The following is an 18,389-nucleotide window of genomic DNA, read 5'->3' as shown; positions in this document are numbered from 1 at the left end:
AAAATACTAGTTTGAAAAGGGTTAACAGAATTGTTCTCTGGAAAATACTTCCAGATTCTTTCACAACATTTTAGGTGGGTTGTGTTTTGCTTGTTTTTCATTCTTCTACTGTCACGATTCTTTAGTTATCTGTTTGCTCTCTATTAAATTGTTGCATAGTTTGTAGATAAGCTTTTAAAAATATGCGAATTCACCAGGTGTGGTGGCTCATGCCTGTAATCCCAGCTCTCTGGGAGGCTTAGGTGGGAAGATTGCCTGAGCTCATGAGTTTGAGACCAGCCTGAGCTAGAGTGAGACCTGTTCTCTAAAAATAGCTGAGCATTGTGCTGGGCGCCAACACTCACAGCTAATCAGGAGGCTGAGGCAAGAGAATCTCTTGAGCCTAAGAGTTTTAGGTTGCTGTGAGCTATGATGCCATGGCGCACTGTATGAGGGGTGACAAAGTGCGATTATGTCTCAAAAATTTTTTTTAAAAATGCAGATCGGAAGTGAATGTGACATTTTAATATGCATGTTCATTATTCAGATTGTTTCTCTTTTTAAATTATTTCAAATTTATACTGATTTTTCCTTTATGTAGGGAAGACTTAATAAGTCCTTAGTCAGTACTGCAATCATTAGTACTGGGCATTTAATGTTAACAAATGGTATACTTTATTGAGGTTAATTCAAAGTAAACTGCTACTGACTTAGAAAGATTGAAGAATGGGGTAGTCAGGTTAATTTGAGATTTATAGAATTACCACATAAACCATACATTGGATGATATTTTAATAATTATATTTGCTACTAAAATATGCAAAACACAATTTAATGACAGTAGCTAACCTTTACTGAGCACTTCCTTTATGCCAGCACTTACTTTACGTAAAGAGCTAAGAATTGTTTTTATCAGATGCAACTATAAGTATTATCTAAATTTTAAAGATGAGGTCACTGAGGTTAAAAAACTTGCCCAAAGTCACATGGCTTTTAAATGACAGAGCCAAGGGCTCCAACAGAGATCTAACTTCAAAATCCTAGTTTTTAATTTTGCTGTACTTCTAAGATGTAAAATTCGGGGCTCACCGTTGCTATCCTGGTCCCCGAGTAAAAGAAATACATTTATAAAGCGCTGAAAGAAAAGAATGGTCATTATTATAAAATCTTGTTTATATTTTCAAATTGGATAATTTATATCAATCTGTCTTCAAGTTTACTGACTCTTCTGTCATTATTATCTGTGCTTCTGTGTTACATACATGTAACGTGTCTGTTTCTCTGGCTTTTATGATTTTATCACTGGTTTAAACTGATTTGATTATGATGTACTTAATGGGGTTTTTTTTGTTTGTTTGTCTTTTTGTGAGACAGAGTCTCAAGCTGTCACCCTGGGTAGAGTGCTATGCCATCATAGCTCACAGCAACCTCCAACTCTTGGGCTTAAGCGATCCTCTTGCTCAGTTTTTCTATTTTTAGAAAGACGGGGTCTCACTTTTTGCTCAGCTCTTGAACTCGTGAGCTCAAGCAATCCACCTGCCTTGGCCTCCCAGAGTACTAGGATTACAGGCATGAGCCACCTTACCCAGCCTCTTGGGTGGATTTTTAAAAATATATTTATTCTGCTTAGGGCCCGGTGAGCTTCTTGGATGTGTGCGTATATAGATTTCCTCAAATTTAGAAATGGTTCAGCTTTTATTTCTTCTTAATGTTTTTCATGCTCCACCCTTTCTCTTTTCTCTTTCTGAGACCCTCAATTGCTTCTATGCTAGACTGCCTTCTGTTGTTCCACAGGTCACTGATGCTCAGATTTCTAGAGGTTTCACTTGAATTTTTTATTTCTTTTTATAATTTTCATGTTTTCCTCTATCTTTTTTTTCTTCGTTTTTTTGTTTTTTTTGAGACAGAGCCTCAAGCTGTCACCCTTGGTACAGTGCCATGGCATCACAGCTGACAGCACCCTCCAATTCCTGGGCTCAAGTGATTCTTCTGGCCTCAGCCTCCCAAGTAGCTGAGACTACAGGTGCCCGCCACAACGCCCGGCTATTTTTTGGTTGCAGCCATCATTGTTGTTTGGTGGTTCGGGGCTGGATTCGAACCCACCAGCTTAGGTGTACGTGGCTGGCGCTTTAGCCTCTTGAGCCACAGGCACCGAGCCTTCTTTTTTTTTTTTTTGGAGACAGAATCTCAAGCTGTCACCCTAGGTAGAGTGCCATGGCATCACAGCTCACAGCAACCTCAGCTCTTGGGTTTAAGCGATTCTCTTGCCTCTGCCTCCCAAATAGCTGGGAATACAGGTGCCCACCACAATGCCCAGCTAGTATTTATATTTTAGAGATGGGGGACCTTACAATAGACAGGAGAAAAAGAAAAATAAGAAACCGCGCTTGTTCAGGCTAGTCTCAAACTCCTGACCTCAGGCAATCCACCCACCTGGGCCTCCCAGGGTGCTGGGATTATAGGCATGAGCCACCACGCCTGGGCTTCCATCTATCTTCTTAAATATGTGGTGCATATTTATAATAACTTTTTTTTTTTTCTTTTTGTAGAGACAGAGTGTCTACACCCTCGGTAGTGTGCTATGGCATCACACAGCTCACAACAACCTCCAACTCCTGGGCTTAGGCAATTCTCTTGCCTCAGCCTCCCAAGTAGCTGGGACTACAGTTGTCCACCACAATACGTGGCTATTTTTTTTGTTGTTGCAGTTTGGCTGGGGCCAGGTTTGAACCCGCCACCCTCAGTATATGGAGCCAGCGTCCTACCCACTGAGCCACAGGGCTTCCCTATAATGACTATTTTAATGTCCTTTCTGCTAATTCTTTCTATTATTTCTGTTGGTAGTGATTCTGATTATATTGATTGATTTACTTCCTAGTTGTACTAATAGATCCCGTTCTCCTGCTTCTTTGCATGACTAGCTATTTATTTATTTATTATTTTGTTTTTGAGACAGACCCTCAAGCTGTCCCCCTGGATAGAGTGCTGTGGCATCACAGCTCACAGCAACCTCCAACTCCTGGGCTTAAGCGATTCTCCTGCCTCCACCTCTCAAGTAGCTGGGACTTCAGGCACCTGCCACAAACCCCGGCTATTTTTTTGGTTACAGCCGTCATTGTTGTTTGGCAGGCCCGGGCTGGATTCAAAGCTGCCAGCTCAGGTGTATGTGGCTGGCGCCTTAGCCACCTCAGCCACAGGCACCGAGCCTAGTTCTTTATTTTTGATTGGCTACCAAACCTTGTGAATTTTACATCTTGACATACTAGATTTTTCCCCCTAAGATCTGCTTTGTGCTGGCTGCAGTTAGGTCACCAGGAATTAATTGGATCTCCTTGAATCTGGGTTTTAAGTTTTGTTAGGGTTGTCCAGAGAAGCCTTCAGTCTAGGACTAATTTATGCCCACTGCTAAGGCTGTACCCTTCTGAGGAGTCTGCCTGATGCCCCAGGTATTAACAGTGCCCATTGTTGTGTGAGCTACAAGAATTGTGTGATGTTCCTTCCATACTCCAGACGTCTCTGCCCAGCCTGGGTTAGTAGCTTTGTCTCATTTAGGCTGCTGTCTCTGTGGACCTCCACAGCTTGTGCTCCTTCTGGCACAGCTTCACAAATTCTAGCTGCCTTGACCTTCCTAAACACTGACACATTTCTTCTCAGCACAGCAAGATGACTGGGCTCTGTTCTGGTCCCATCCCTGCTTGGTGATCTGGAAACTGACTCTGGGCGCTAAGCTGGAACAACTATAGCGCTCAACCTCATTGGTTTCCCTTCTCCCCAGGTGTTGCAGGCCTGTGCTGGCTGCAGGGTCTGAGGTCTGTTGTTTCATATATTCCGTTGCCTTCCTAGTTATGTAAAGTGGTGCATATTTATAATAACTATTTTGATGTACTTTCTGCTCATCCAGTTCCCGATACTCTGTCCGCAATGGAAACAAGATGTCTGTAATTTGCCTCTAACGGCTTTTTTTAATAGCAAAAACACACAGCTTTCATAGTTTCAAAGCTGTGCCATATGTGAATAGCATTATATTTAAAGAGCTGCAGACTAGGATTCGAGTTCAGGCCCTAATCCTTGTTCAGCCATTTAACTTTGTGCTTCTCACAGTATGGACTTCTGTGACTCTCTACCCAATTTCCTATCTGTAGAAGGAAAATTATAAATGTTCTTTATAATACACTGAGATGATACAAAATGTGAACTCAAGAAAGGTTGATTGGCTTAGGTAAAGCTATTTTTACACAGAAGCTATCTTGCTGTCACTTAACTGTCTGTCTTATTTACATTTATTTTTAGGCACCATACTGGACATACCTATTATGTGCCCTGGGACTCTTTATCTACCAGTCACTGGATGCTATTGACGGGAAACAAGCCAGAAGAACAAACTCATGTTCTCCTTTAGGGGAACTCTTTGACCATGGTTGTGACTCTCTTTCTACAGGTAAATTGGTGCAGATGCCTGTTTGTTTGTTTGTTTGTTTTGTACTACCGTAAAACTAAAATGAACTGAGCTGTTTGAATAGTCAGTTTTGGGGGAGGAATTTTGCACAGTGTGTTTTAAAAGTATGTTCAAGAATTCATTTTGTTAAGTGTATTTTAATGCCAAGATTATTCCCTCAAGACTCCGTATTTGCAAGCAGCGTGGGACAGTTGTTTTATTAAGTATTTTTAATTCTTAATGGTTCTTAAATCGTGTTTTTTTCAGTGTTTATGGCAGTGGGAGCTTCAGTTGCTGCTCGCTTAGGAACTCACCCTGACTGGTTGTTTTTCTGCTCTTTCATCGGGATGTTCATGTTCTATTGTGCTCACTGGCAGACTTACGTTTCAGGCGTGTTGAGATTTGGAAAGTAAGTGTGTTTCCTTGTTGTACATTTAAAAATATAATCTAAGACTCTTGGGTAATTTGCATGTTATATACATAGTTAACATCATTTGATGATAATTTTTTCTTCTCCCCTTCTCCAACTTGCCCAAGCTTACAATAGACAGGAGAAAAAGAAAAATAAGGGACCTGAATACTATAGAAAAAGGATATGCAGTAATTAAATTAGCAGTGTTTGATACGTATAATAAAATAATGTGAGATGGAGTCCAAGGTTCTTTTTGGTCAAACCTTCATGTACCCAAAAGGGGATCCCCCTTGACAGCAGTCACCAGCAACAGGTAATCACGGGACTCTCAGCTGTGGTAGACAATTGGCGAGCTCCTGTAAAAGCACCTTGTAAATGCTCCAGCTAAGCATTAGACAGTACAGGTGCCTCTCTTGGGACACTAGGAAATAGTGCACAGAGCAGGAATGCTGTTCTCTGTTCCTGTTTCTCTTAGAGCTTCCTCTCTGCCTGATCCTTAACCATCTGCCACTTGCTCCTTCTTGGCTTTGGCTTCTCACGTCTGCTCATTCTTTTTAGCCCCACTTGCATGCTCCGTAATGAGAAATGAAAGGAGAAGCTCAAAGCTATGGATCGTTTAACAGAGGGCAGGCTCTAGGCAATTCTTCACATTGATCTAAATTATGGAAAAATCGTATTTACTTTCTGTTGAGCACTTATATTGTACTAAGTGCCCTGCGTCATCTGCCTTATTTCTCACATTAACACTGTAAGGTGGGTATTACCCCTACTGTAATGGCGGGTGCAAATGTACTGCCAATAAGTGGTAGAGCCGAGGTTAAAACTCAAGTCTATTTGACTCCCAACCCCTCAATGACTGGTGCTCAACACAGTGGGATCACTGATGTATCCGTTGCTGTGGGAGGATACAAAATATGTTTAAGATATAGTGCTTGTTTTAGGAATGATATTCTACCCTTATTAAAAAGATAAGAAAATGCTTCTATGACACTGCGAATATACTGCTTTCCAAATGTAAAATGACTTTCAACTCCTAACTTCATTAAAAATCTTTCTGAAATGAATTAGTTCATATTTCTAGTTTATGCTCACTTGCCATTGATTGAGAGCTCCGTATATGTGCGTAAGCCTGGAGGTACAAAGATGAGTTACCTGTGGATGGGGGTACGCCAGGCAGATGGGGGAGGAACATTCAGCCAGGCGTCTGGAAATTCTTACAGAGACAGTGTCACTTGTCTTTTGACTAGGATGGATTTCCTGAAAATCTGTCAATTTTTGAGTTTAATTTTTATAGTATTTATAGTATTTACATACAGATCCATGAAACCAGGCCTTAACAATCTCAGAATGTACTTGTAGAGATTTGTTCTATGAATATATTCTTAGTTTAAGCCTGTTTTATGTTGTTTCCCACTTTTCTAAAAGAATGAAGAAAAAACATGCCAGATGAGTTTGTTTAATTGGGCTGAAGAAAGTAAGGTTTTATTAATATTACTATATTTTGCTATATATTCTTTTTCTTTCTAAATTTTAATGCCATTTAAGTCATTTCTTAATATTGATTCTGCTTTAAGGGTAATAGTTAAAAGTACAGGCCCAGGAAACAAACTGGGTAGAATTAAATCTTGGCTCCAACATACCAGTTGTTTGACTTGAAATATATTAATGTCATTTTCTTCAGTTTCTTATTCCATAAAATGGTGATAGTTATCATAATTGTCTTAAAAAGTTATTGTGAAAATTAAAAAATAATAATATATGTAAATGACTTAGTACAGAATCTAGAAAATGGAAGTACTCAATAATAAAGTTAGTATTATTATGCCATGCTATTTTTATTTTAATTCAATATGTTTTATATGTTTGCTTTCTCATAGGTGACATTAAAAAATAACTCTTTGACATTAAAAAATAACTCTTCACTACTAAAAGAAAAACAGATATCTTATGTATTAATTAGTAAGAAACTGATACCATAAGGAAATAAGCACATAGAAGAAATTGTGTTAAAGTAAATTTCATACAGGAGAGTAGCATAATTTAGTGACTATTGATGCAATATTTATTCAGTGTTATAATACGGTATTTTTGCAATATTTATACAAATACTTATTGAGCTTTCATTATGTGCCAGGCACTGTCCTAGGTGCTAAGGTGAGAGTAAGCAAAACAGATAGAATCCCGGCCTACATGGGACTTAGTGAGAAGCCTCCAGCTAAACCTACCAGTGCGGCACAGGATGGGTTGGATGGTGATTAGTGCTGTCTGTCAAGAACTGTAAGGGACCTGGGATTTTATCCTACTTAAAAGCTACACAGTAAGCCTATTAGTGTTTCATGAATGCTGGAGAAGACCAGGAACTCCTGGGTCAGAGGTGGAGGACAACGTTATTACTCAGGATAAAAGCAGTAGCCAGAGGTTCACGTATGTGCCAAGGTCCCGTGTTCCTTCCCTCCTGCAGTCTCCTGGGGAACCGCAGGTGGGCCAAGATGAAACCCTGCACTTGCAGTGGGTTACATTATGGGGGAGGAATACTGAGGAATGGCTCCGTTTTATAGCAAGCAGAGGCAAGTATGCTCTTTGGGGGAGATGTAACCTCATCCTTCAAGGTTGCTCACTGAATACACAACCCTGAGAAATGGCCCAAGTAAAGAGTATCCAGGATCCTGCATTCTTGACACTCTCAGCAAGAAACATGCCGGGAAGCTCAGCATTCCTGGCAGATTGCCTCTTCTAAGTATATAAAGAAAAAGTAAGCAGGGAAGGAAGAGTGACAAAATAAGATTCAATTTTTCTAATGAATATAAAAATGCTCTTCTATATTATTCCATACTATTCTAGTCTGCTTGTGAATATTTTGTTATGTTTTATCTCTTGAAAACATCTAGATTTCAGGCAACCCTGAGGGCAGACCTTGCTGGGGCAGTTCTCTCCCAATGGCTCTCTGGGCCCACAGCCAAACACTATTAGCTCCATCCGGCTCAGCGGCTCAGTCTGGGGCCCTAGACAACACCCAAAGTTCTCTGCACTCCTGCTCAAGCTCTCCCCAAGGCAGTTCAACTGAGTGCCAAGTCCAAAAACACCAAAACAGTTCACAGGAGTCCCCTTCAGAGCTCAGCTAGTTGATGTCACAGACTGACTAGTCCATGTATTGCTGGGTCCCCCAGGAAATGTACCTACTGCCTTTCCTTCCTAGTGACAGAGTCTCACTTTATTACCCTCAGTAGAGTGCCATGTTGATGCAGGACAAGGTGGCGCCAGGACCTGCCACCTTAGCCCTACAGTGTTGATGCTCTGGCAGCAGGAGGAACCAGCTTGCTGGAAGGGCGGGACACCTGCTTGAGAAACTGGGCCTTGCTGTCTCTTCCCTGTGCACTTCTGGCTGGTCAGTTTCATGGATGGCACCTTGCTGTCTCCTCATGTGAGTTTCCAGAGCCTGAGAGGTCCTGCATCTTGCTGCTGATTGGAGGACTGGCTGTAACTGACAAAGACCCAACTACCCTAAAAGTCAACACAGAGTTCCAGCAAAACAACCCCTTGCCACTATATAAATCCCTGAGCAGAGAGCACAAGGTGACAGACCTTAAAGAGGGAGCAGGAGAGCTTGTTGCCCTTCTGGGTTCTCTCTGCTAAGAGGTTTGGTTTTTGTAGTTGTTGTAATTTTTATTTCTGTGAATAAATCCTGACTTACCACTGAAAAAAGAAAAAAAGAAAGAAAACATCTAGATTTCAGTACATGTACCCATTTGTTACCTTGAATGAGATCATTTAAACCACAAAACATTAGTAACTATTTTTAACTATATATTTTTTTTCTTTTTTTGGGACAGCAACCTCAAACTCCTGCGCTCAAGTGATCTTGCGTTAGCCTCCCAAGTAGCTGGGACTACAGGCGCCCATCACAATGTTCAGCTATTTTTAGAGATGAGGTCTTCTACTGGCTTAGGCTGGTCTCAAACCTGTGAGCTCAGGCAATCCACCTGCCTCGGTCTCCCAGAGTGCTATGATTACAGGCATGAGCCACTGCTCCTGGCCTTTTAACTGTAATTTTCAATTGTTATGTTAGTTTATGTAAACATAGTTTATGGAGTTAATGTTAGTTAATTAATGATGCATTAATGTTTTCCTTAGTACAGTTATAGAAAAATTTACAGTTACCATCTGGTCCTGTACTAATGTTTGCCATGTGAGATGAGGCATATCTTATTTATAACATGCAGCAAGGGTCTTAAGTAATTCAACAGCAGAAACAATGCTAAAGCTTAATTTTTTTTTTTTTTGAGACAGTCTCACTTTGTCACCCTCCGTAGAGTGCTATGGCATCACAGCTCACAGCAACCTCCAGCTCTTGGGCTTAGGAAATTCTCTTGCCTCAGCCTCCCAAGTAGCTGGGGCTACAGGCGCCTGCCACAACGCCCGGCTATTTTTTTGGTTGCAGTTTGGTTGGATCCTGGTTCAAACCCGCCATCCTCGGTATATGGGGCCGGCGCTCTACTCACTGAGCCACAGGCACCACCCGCTAAAGCTTAATTTTGAAATCTAATTTAAAACAAGCATTTTAAATGCAATGCCAGAGTTAACTTGTATGGAGCATTTTAAATTCAAGGCCAGTGTTAACTTGTGTGGTACTTTGTTATTCACATGTGAATATTTATAGACTCAGTGTTAATTTTCTGTTTTTTTAAAACTGTAAGGATTTCCATATTATATTAGATTCATTGCTCAAACTATCTCTAGTAAAGTACCAGTTCCTTTCCTCCCCCTTAATTTATCCTGGTTGAATAATGCAATTAAGAAAATAGAAAAACAAACAAAAAAAGACTTACAAAATACAGCCCTCAATATTTCATTTGATTCAGAAACAATATTTATATTCTATCAAATTTACATAAAAGAGCCTGGGCACTGTGGCTTGCACCTGTAATTCCGGCTACTTGGGAGGATGAGGCAGGAGGATCACTTGAGTCCCGGAATTAGAGACAAGCCTGGGCATCACAGTGACACCCTACCTTGAAAAATGAATGGATAAATAAATAAATGATTAAGAAGGTAAATTAAAAAATATATATCAGTCAGGGTGTGGTACCTCATGCCCATAATACTTTGGATGGCTGAAGTGGAAGGATTGCCTGATTCCAAGAGTTTGATGAGACACCCATCTATACATAAAATTTTAAAAATAGCTGGGTGTGGAGGCTGATGTAGACAGATTGCTTAAGCATAGGAATTTGAGGTTACAGTGAGCTATCATGATGCCACTGCTCTCTAGGCTGAGTGACAGAGGTCCTGTCTCAAAAAAAAAATATTGCCATAAAAGTTCCCAATACCTACTCTCAATTTCTGTACTTATCTCATTGTGAGCAAACTCTGTACCACACTTTGAATAGCCTTATTATACACTGTCCTCCATGACAACAGCCTGGGGAGTTGGCATACCCTCACCATATCCCCAGTGTTCATCTTTCTTACATTTTAAAAACATTTTTTTTTAACTTGGACCCATTAATGAGTTCTCTAAGTTGATTAACTATTATACAGAATATTCTTTGGGTTGTCTAAAATATCTTTCAAGCTTCAACTGTTTTCTCATAGTTCAAATACTTGAGGATTTGGTGAATGATTCCACCCTTACTCTTCCTATAAATATCGTATATGTAGTTTAATAGATTTTTAGCATATCCTTTCAGCTTTCTTTTTTCCAGTCTCAAGAATTTATCGTCTATTTAGTTTATCCTAAAAAGGCACAGAAGGACCCAGTTACAACCTAAGAATAGGGGGAAGGGTGAAAGGGAGGGGAGGGCGGGAGGAGGTGGGTAGAGGGAAGGGGATTGGTGGGATTACACCAGCGGTGCATCTTACAAGGGTATATGTGAAACTTAGTAAACAGTCTGTGAAGCTAGTGAATGATGCCCCATGATTATATCAATGTACAAAGCTATGATTTAATAAAAAAAAAAAAAAGGCACAGAAGGGGGGCAAAACCTTGAGTTTGATTTAAAATCTGTGGTATGAATGATCTATATGTGAAGTCAGGTTCCTAACTCAGTATGCATTTGTGTCATTCTGTTTCATCTGGAGAAGGTTTGTTCTGTAATCCTTATCCACTTTCCTAGTTGCTTCCCGTCACTAGTCATACCCCGTGGAAATTATGGATAACAATGTTCTATCATTGTTACTGCAAAAAGAGAGCAACACTGATAATAAGTCATAAGCGTGCAGTAGGAAGAATGTTGGTTCTGAAGTCTTTTTCCTATAGCAATATTCAACTGTTTCACTACAGACGTTGAAAAGATTTTAATTTCCTTTTTTAAAAAAAAAAAAATGAACTGACCCAGCACTCATAGGATGAATAATAGGTACTTAGTAAATGTTTAGACTTTTCCCCTTTTCCTCCACAAAGTATTATACCATACATTATATTGTTAAGTTTACTTTTTTCAACTAACTTGACTGTTACTCCAGGAAGCCTGGAGATCTTGGTTTGTCACTGATCTTCCAGATACTGGATGATAATATTTATTTTTTCCTTTTATTTGTGAGTTAAGGTTCAGTTCACCTTTTCCTTCTAACTGTCCCCAGAGTAACTTCAGTTAGGGAATCTTTTCTGCCATATCTGGTTATATTTTATCATCTAATCCTTACTTTTTTTTTTTTCTTTTGAGACAGAGTCTCACTCAGTCACCCTGGTGTCGAGTCCTGTGGTATCACAGCTCACAGCAACCTCAAACTCTTAGGCCCACAATCCTCTTGTCTGAGTCTCCCAAGTAGCTGGGACTACAGGCGCCTACCACAACACCCCACTAGTTTTGGGGGGCTTTTTTGTTTGTTTTGTTTTTCTATTTTTAGTAGAGACAAAGTCTGGCTCTTGCTCAGGCCAGTCTCAAACCCCTGAGCTGGGGCAATCCACCCACCTCGGCCTCCTAGAGTGCTAGAATTACAGGCGAGAGCTACCACACTGGGCCTTACGTTTCTTATACATATTTTCCAGAGCAGTAAATATTTTTCTAGAATCTATAGATTTTAGGACATCCAAGTGCAGATGTGAAGTAGGCAGACAGATAAAAAAATCTGGGACTCCAGAAAAAAATATGTAGATTGGAAATGTGGATTTAGAGGTTATTAGCATTTTGATGATAGTCTTAAGTATAGATAAAATTGTTCAGAGAATATAAAATTACAGATGAAATTCCAAAAACAGCATTTAAGATACAGAGGGAGAAGCAGTATAGAAAAGAGCCTGAGAAGAGCTCCAGCAAAGCAGTAAAATCAAGAGAGAGTGTGGAATAAATGAAACAGCAAATTATTTTAAGAAAGAGAACTGATCAGCATCTTAAATATTGCAAAGAAGTTATGCAAGATAATTACTGAAATGTATCCCTTAGATTTGACAAAGTGAAAGTCAATTTACCTTAAATAGTTTTAATAGTGTCCTAGGGCCAAAAGCCAGACTACAATGGGTTAAGCAGAAAATTAGAAGAGAGGAAGAAAGTACAAATTCAGACTGATCCTCAGTCAGCATGTTCTTAAACATGGAGCAAACGAGAGAGGGTTTGACAGCTTCAGAGGAATGTAGAATAGAGGGACTAAGTTGGTTGGTTAGTGGGTTTTTTAAGAGAAATTTCAACATGTTTATATACTGAGGGAAAATGGTTATTAAGAACAGAAAACTAGGGCGGCGCCTGTGGCTCAGTCGGTAGGGCGCCGGCCCCATATACCGAGGGTGGCGGGTTCAAACCCGGCCCCGGCTGAACTGCAAACCAAAAAATAGCTGGGCGTTGTGGCGGGCGCCTGTAGTCCCAGCTACTCGGGAGGCTGAGGCAGGAGAATCACTTAAGCCCAGGAGTTGGAGGTTGCTGTGAGCTGTGTGATGCCACGGCACTCTACCCGAGGGTGATAAAGTGAGACTCTGTCTCTACAAAAAAAAAAAAAAAAAAGAACAGAAAACTACACTATTAGTAACAAAAAGGAAGACTGTTGGAATTTTCCCTATTTTTTAAGTGAAATTGACTAGGGAGTGTTTCAGAATTTGCCTTAAATCCTATGACTTTATATTGTTTCCTGATTTATAACAGTAATGAATAATTATTTTAAAAAATTGAGACTTGGGGGCTGGAACTGAGTGAACCATCCCAGCTTCCATTAACCACCTGAGGTTGTCAGGCCTCAGCTTCTCCTGCTGGATGGTGGCAGAGTACAGAGGCCTGGCCAAGGAGACCTAAGATCTCTCTGTGACTTGGGCAGGCTCAAACCCCTGGAGCAGCTACTCATTGGAGAGAACTGGGTCATAGCCCTGCGGGGTTACCAGTGACTGGGTGTGACAGAGGTGCAAGGTGGGGAAGGAGGCATCAACTTTCCCAGACTAATTCATTTGCTGGGGGCGGGGGAGGTTTCTTCTGATTCCATGGAGCACCAGAACGAGTCATACTTGAGCTGCCAGCAGATCCCTGCTATCTAGTTGCCAGAGACCTTTTGAACTTCCTCACTTGAGACCCGGTGCTGACTGGGACAATTGATTTGGATCTCTCGGACTGGATCAATCACCCGAGGACTATCCAAAGTGGTACCCTGGGTGTGTGGTTGTGGGAAGGTTTGATTTTCCTTTTCCAGTTGTTGCCCGTGGGGGGCTGTGTGACTTAATTGCTGGTATTTCTCCACAGCTGAGACTTCAACCCAGAGTAACTAATTCACTAGACTGAAAACAAGACAGAGCCACTTAGGCCCACCACACCAAGTAAGTCCCCAGTGTCTCCGGCCGTAGCACTGTACGGGTCCTTTGCAAAGCTCTAGGGGAAAAGGTACAGACACCAGTCACAGCTCTTGCATAAAGGGCTGGTTAATCACTACTCCAGGAGCCCCTCAACCCAACTTCACCTTATCTGCTCATCTAGCCAAACAGTGTAAAATAATCATGAGGCAGAATCAGCGGAAAAACTCTGGTAACATGAATAACCAGAGTAGATCAACTCCTCTAAGGAACGATATGGTGGACACAACTGAAGATCCCATTCATAGACAAATGGCTGAGATGTCAGAAATCAAATTCAGAGTTTGGATTGCAAATAAGCTTAATAGAATGGAGGTAAAGTTGGAATTATAAACTCAAGAGCAATTCAAAAGTTGTCTTAAGAATTCAATGAATTTGTGCAGCACCTGTGGCTCAGTCGGTAAGGCGCTGGCCCCATATGCCAAGGGTGGCAGGTTCAAACCCAGCCCCGGCCAAACTGCAACCAAAAAATAGCCGGGCGTTGTGGCGGGCGCCTGTAGTCCCAGCTACTCAGGAGGCTGAGGCAAGAGAATCGCTGAAGCCCAGGAGTTGGAGGTTGGTGTGAGCTGTGTGAGGCCACAGCACTCTACCAAGGGCCATAAAGTGAGACTCTGTCTCTACAAAAAAAATAAAAATAAAAATAAAAAAGAATTCAATGAATTTAAAGATAAAATCACCAAACATTTTGACACACTTGAGACAAGAATCTGCAGCCCTCAAAGATCTGAGAAATACAGTAGAATCCCTCAGTAACAGAACGGAGCATGTAGAAGAAAGGATTTCTGACATTAAAGACAAAGCTTTTGAACTCCCAAGTGCTCAAACAGGAAGAGAAATGGAGAGCAAAAACAGATCAATCTCTCAGAGAGCTTTGGGATAATTTAAAGAAAACTAATATTCGCCTTATAGGAATTCCTGAAGGCGACAAAGTTGCTTTGCAAAACACAGAGGCCCTTTTCTTTTTCATGAGATTATGAAGGAGAACTTTCCAGACATACCAATAGATTCTGAAATTCAGATAGCAGACAGTTTCAGAACCCCAGCACAACTCAACCTGAATAAGACAATCCCCAGACACGTCATAATTAGCTTCACTAACGTTAATATGAAGGACAAAATTCTGAAAGCAGCCAGATGTAAGAAAACCATAACCTACAAGGGAAAGAACATTAGAATGACTGCAGATCTCTCTGCTGAAACCTTTCAAGCTAGAAGAGGGTGGTCATCGACTTTTAATCTCCTAAAACAAAATAACTTTCAACCCAGGATCCTGTATCCAGCTAAACTGAATTTCATTTATGATGGAGAAATTAAATACTTTAATGACATTCACATGTTGAAGAAATTTGCCATAACTAAACCAGGTCTCCAGGATATCCTCAGACCTATCCTTCATAATGACCAGCACAATCCTCTACCACAAAGTAAACTCCCTCAGAAATTTTTGATCAAATTCCAACTTCCAAAGTGGTGAAAGTCCAGTTGCACTGGACTTTTGAAAAACTTGATACCCCAAATTCTACCAGACTTATCAATGTTATCAATTAATGTGAATGGCTTAAATTATCCTTTAAAGAGGCATAGGTTGGGTGACTGGACACAAAAACTCAGGCCAGATATCTCCTCCATACAAGAATCTCATCTTACCTTAAGAGACAAATAGACTCAGGGTAAAGAGATGGTCATCTATATTTCAGGCAAATGGAAATCAGAAAAAAGCAGGTGTTGCAATTTTATTCGCAGATACATTAGGCTTTAAACAAACAAAAGTAAGGAAAGATAAGGATGGTCACTTCATATTTATTAAGGGTAATACTCAATATGATGAGATTTCAATTATTAATATTTATGCACCCAACCAGAATGTGCCTCAATTTATAATAGAGACTCTAACAGACATGAGCAACTTGATTTCCTCCAGTTCCATAATAGTCAGAGATTTTAACACTCCTTTGGCAGTATTGGATAGATCCTCCAATAACAAGCTAAGCAAAGAAATTTTAGATTTAAATTTAACAATTCAACATTTGGATTTAACAGACATCTACAGTACATTTCATCCTAATAAAACTGAATACACATTCTTCTCATCAGCCCATGGAACATACTACAAAATTGATCACATGTTATGTCACAAGTCTAACCTCAGCAAATTGAAAAGAATACAAATTATTCCTTGCATTTTCTCAGACTGTCATGGAATTAAAGGTGAACTCAGTAACAACAGAAATCTGCATACTCATACAAAAACATGGAAGCTAAGTAACCTTATGCTGAATGATAGATAGCTGGGTCATAGATGAGATTAAGAAGGAAATTACCAAATTTTTGGAACAAAATGATGAAGACACAAATTATCAGAACCTCTGGGATACCCCAAAGGCAGTCCTAAGAGGGAAATTTATAGCACTGCAAGCCTTCCTCAAGAGAACAGAAAGAGAGGAAGTTAACAACTTAATCTTAAGCAACTGGAAAAGGAAGAACATTCCAATCCCAAACCCAGCAGAAGAAAAGAAATAACAAAAATTAGAACAGAATTAAATGAAATTAAAAACAAAAGAATTATACAGATCAATAAATAAAAAAGTTGGTTTTTTGAAAAGGTCAATAAAATAGATAAACCTTTGGCTAACCTAACCAGGAATAAAAGAGTAAAATCTCTAATTTCATCAATCAGAAATGGTAATGATGACATAACAACAGAGTCCTCAGAAATTCAAAAAATCCTTAATGAATATTACAAGAAACTTTATTCTCAGAAATATGAAAATCTGAAGGAAATTGACCAATACTTGGAAGCACGCCACCTTCCAAGACTTAGCCAGAATCAAATGGAAATGTTGAACAGGCCTATATCAAGTTCTGAAATAGCATCAACTATACAAAATCTCCTTAAAAAGAAAAGCCCAGGACCATATGGCTTCACATCAGAATTCTACCAAACCTTTAAAGAGGAACTAGTACCTATATTACTCAACCTTTCCCAAAATATAGAAAAAGAAGGAATACTGTCCAACACATTCAACGAAGTAAACATCACCTTGATCCCCAAACCAGGAAAAGACCCAACAAGAAAAGAAAATTATAGACCAATATCACTAATGAATATTGATGCAAAAATATTCAACAAGATCCTAACAAACAAAATCCAGCAACACATCAAACAAATTCTACACCATGACCAAGTGGGTTTTATCCCAGTCTCCCAGTTCAATATACATAAATCTATAAATGTAATTCACCACATAAAAAAAATAAAAAACAAAAACCATATGATTCTCTCAATTGATACAGAAAAAGCTTTTGATAATATCCAGCATCCATTCATGATCAGAACACTTTAAGAAAACTGGTGTAGAAGGGACATTTCTTAAATTGATAGAGGCTATCTACAACAAACCCACAGCCAATATCGTATTGAATGGAGTTAAATTGAAATCATTTCCACTCAGATCAGGAACCAGGCAAGGTTGCCCATTGTCTCCACTGCTTTTTTAACATTGTAATGGAAGTCTTAGCCATTGCAATTAGGGAAGAAAAGGCGATCAAGGGTATCCATATAGGGTCAGAAGAGATCAAACTTTAACTCTTCGCAGATGATATGATTGTATATCTGGAAAACACCAGGGATTCTACCACAAAACTCTTAGAAGTGATCAAGGAATACAGCAGCATCTCAGGTTACAAAATCAGTACTCATAAATCTCACAAATCTGTAGCCTTTATATATACCAACAATAGTCAAGGTGAAAAAACAGTCAAGGACTCTATTCTGTTCACAGTAGTGCCAAAGAAGATGAAATATTTGGGAGTATACCTAACAAAGGACATGAAAGATCTCTATAAAGAGAACTATAAAACTCTAAGAAAAGAAATAGCTGAAAATGTTAACAAATGGAAAAACATACCATCCTCATGGCTGGGAAGAATCAACATTGTTAAAATGTCCATACTACCCAAAGCAATATACAATTTTAATGCAATCCTTATTAAAGCTCCACTGTCATACTTTAAAAATCTCAAAAAAATAATACTTCATTTTATATGGAATCAGAAAAAAACCTCCAATAGCCAAGACATTACTCAGAAATAAAAACAAAGCAGGAGGAATCAAGCTACCAGACTTCAGACTATACTATAAATCGATAGTGATCAAAACTATCTACTGGCACAAAACAGAGAGGTAGATGTATGGAACAGAATAGAGAACCAAGAGATGAACCCAGCTACTTACCGTCATTTGATCTTTGACAGGCCAATTAAAAACATTCAGTGGGGAAAAGAGTCCCTATTTAACAAATGGTGTTGGGTGAACTGGCTGGTGACCTGTAGAAGACTGAAACTGGACCCACACCTCTCACCATTAACTAAGATAGACTCTCACTGGATTAAAGATTTAAACTTAAGACATGAAATGATAAAAATACTAGAAGAAAGTGCAGGAAAAACTCTTGAAGAAATCGGCCTGGGCGAATATTAGATGAGGATGACCCCCCAGGCAATTGAAGCAACATCAAAAATACACTACTGGGACCTGATCAAACTAAAAAGCTTCTGCACAGCCAAGAACACAGTAAGTAAAGCAAGCAGACAGCCCTCAGAATGGGAGAAGATATTCGCAGGTTATGTCTCCAACAAAGGTTTAATAACCAGAATCCACAGAGAACTCAAACCTATTAGCAAGAAAAGAACAAGTGATCCCATCTCAGGGTGGGCAAGGGAGTTGAAGAGAAAATTCTCTGAAGAAGACAGGCACATGGCCTACAGACACATGAAAAAATGCTCATCATCCTTAATCA

The 18,389-nt window shown here is 39.7% G+C and overlaps 1 protein-coding gene across 2 annotated transcripts in view; it reads left to right on the top strand.

The window, feature by feature from the left end:
* CHPT1 (choline phosphotransferase 1) overlaps window positions 1–18,389 on the top strand; it is a 47,611-nt gene that overhangs the window by 17,272 nt on the left and 11,950 nt on the right. For both annotated transcript variants that reach the window (XM_053584519.1, XM_053584520.1), the window contains exons 2-3: window positions 4,270–4,417; window positions 4,682–4,823. In XM_053584519.1, coding sequence (XP_053440494.1) covers window positions 4,270–4,417; window positions 4,682–4,823 — 290 coding nt within the window. The remainder of the gene's footprint in view (window positions 1–4,269; window positions 4,418–4,681; window positions 4,824–18,389) is intronic.

Source organism: Nycticebus coucang, chromosome 3, assembly GCF_027406575.1.
Source record: "Nycticebus coucang isolate mNycCou1 chromosome 3, mNycCou1.pri, whole genome shotgun sequence".
Lineage (NCBI taxonomy): Eukaryota > Metazoa > Chordata > Mammalia > Primates > Lorisidae > Nycticebus > Nycticebus coucang.
Note: the sequence above shows the minus strand (reverse complement) of the source record. Positions and strands in the feature narration are given on the sequence as shown.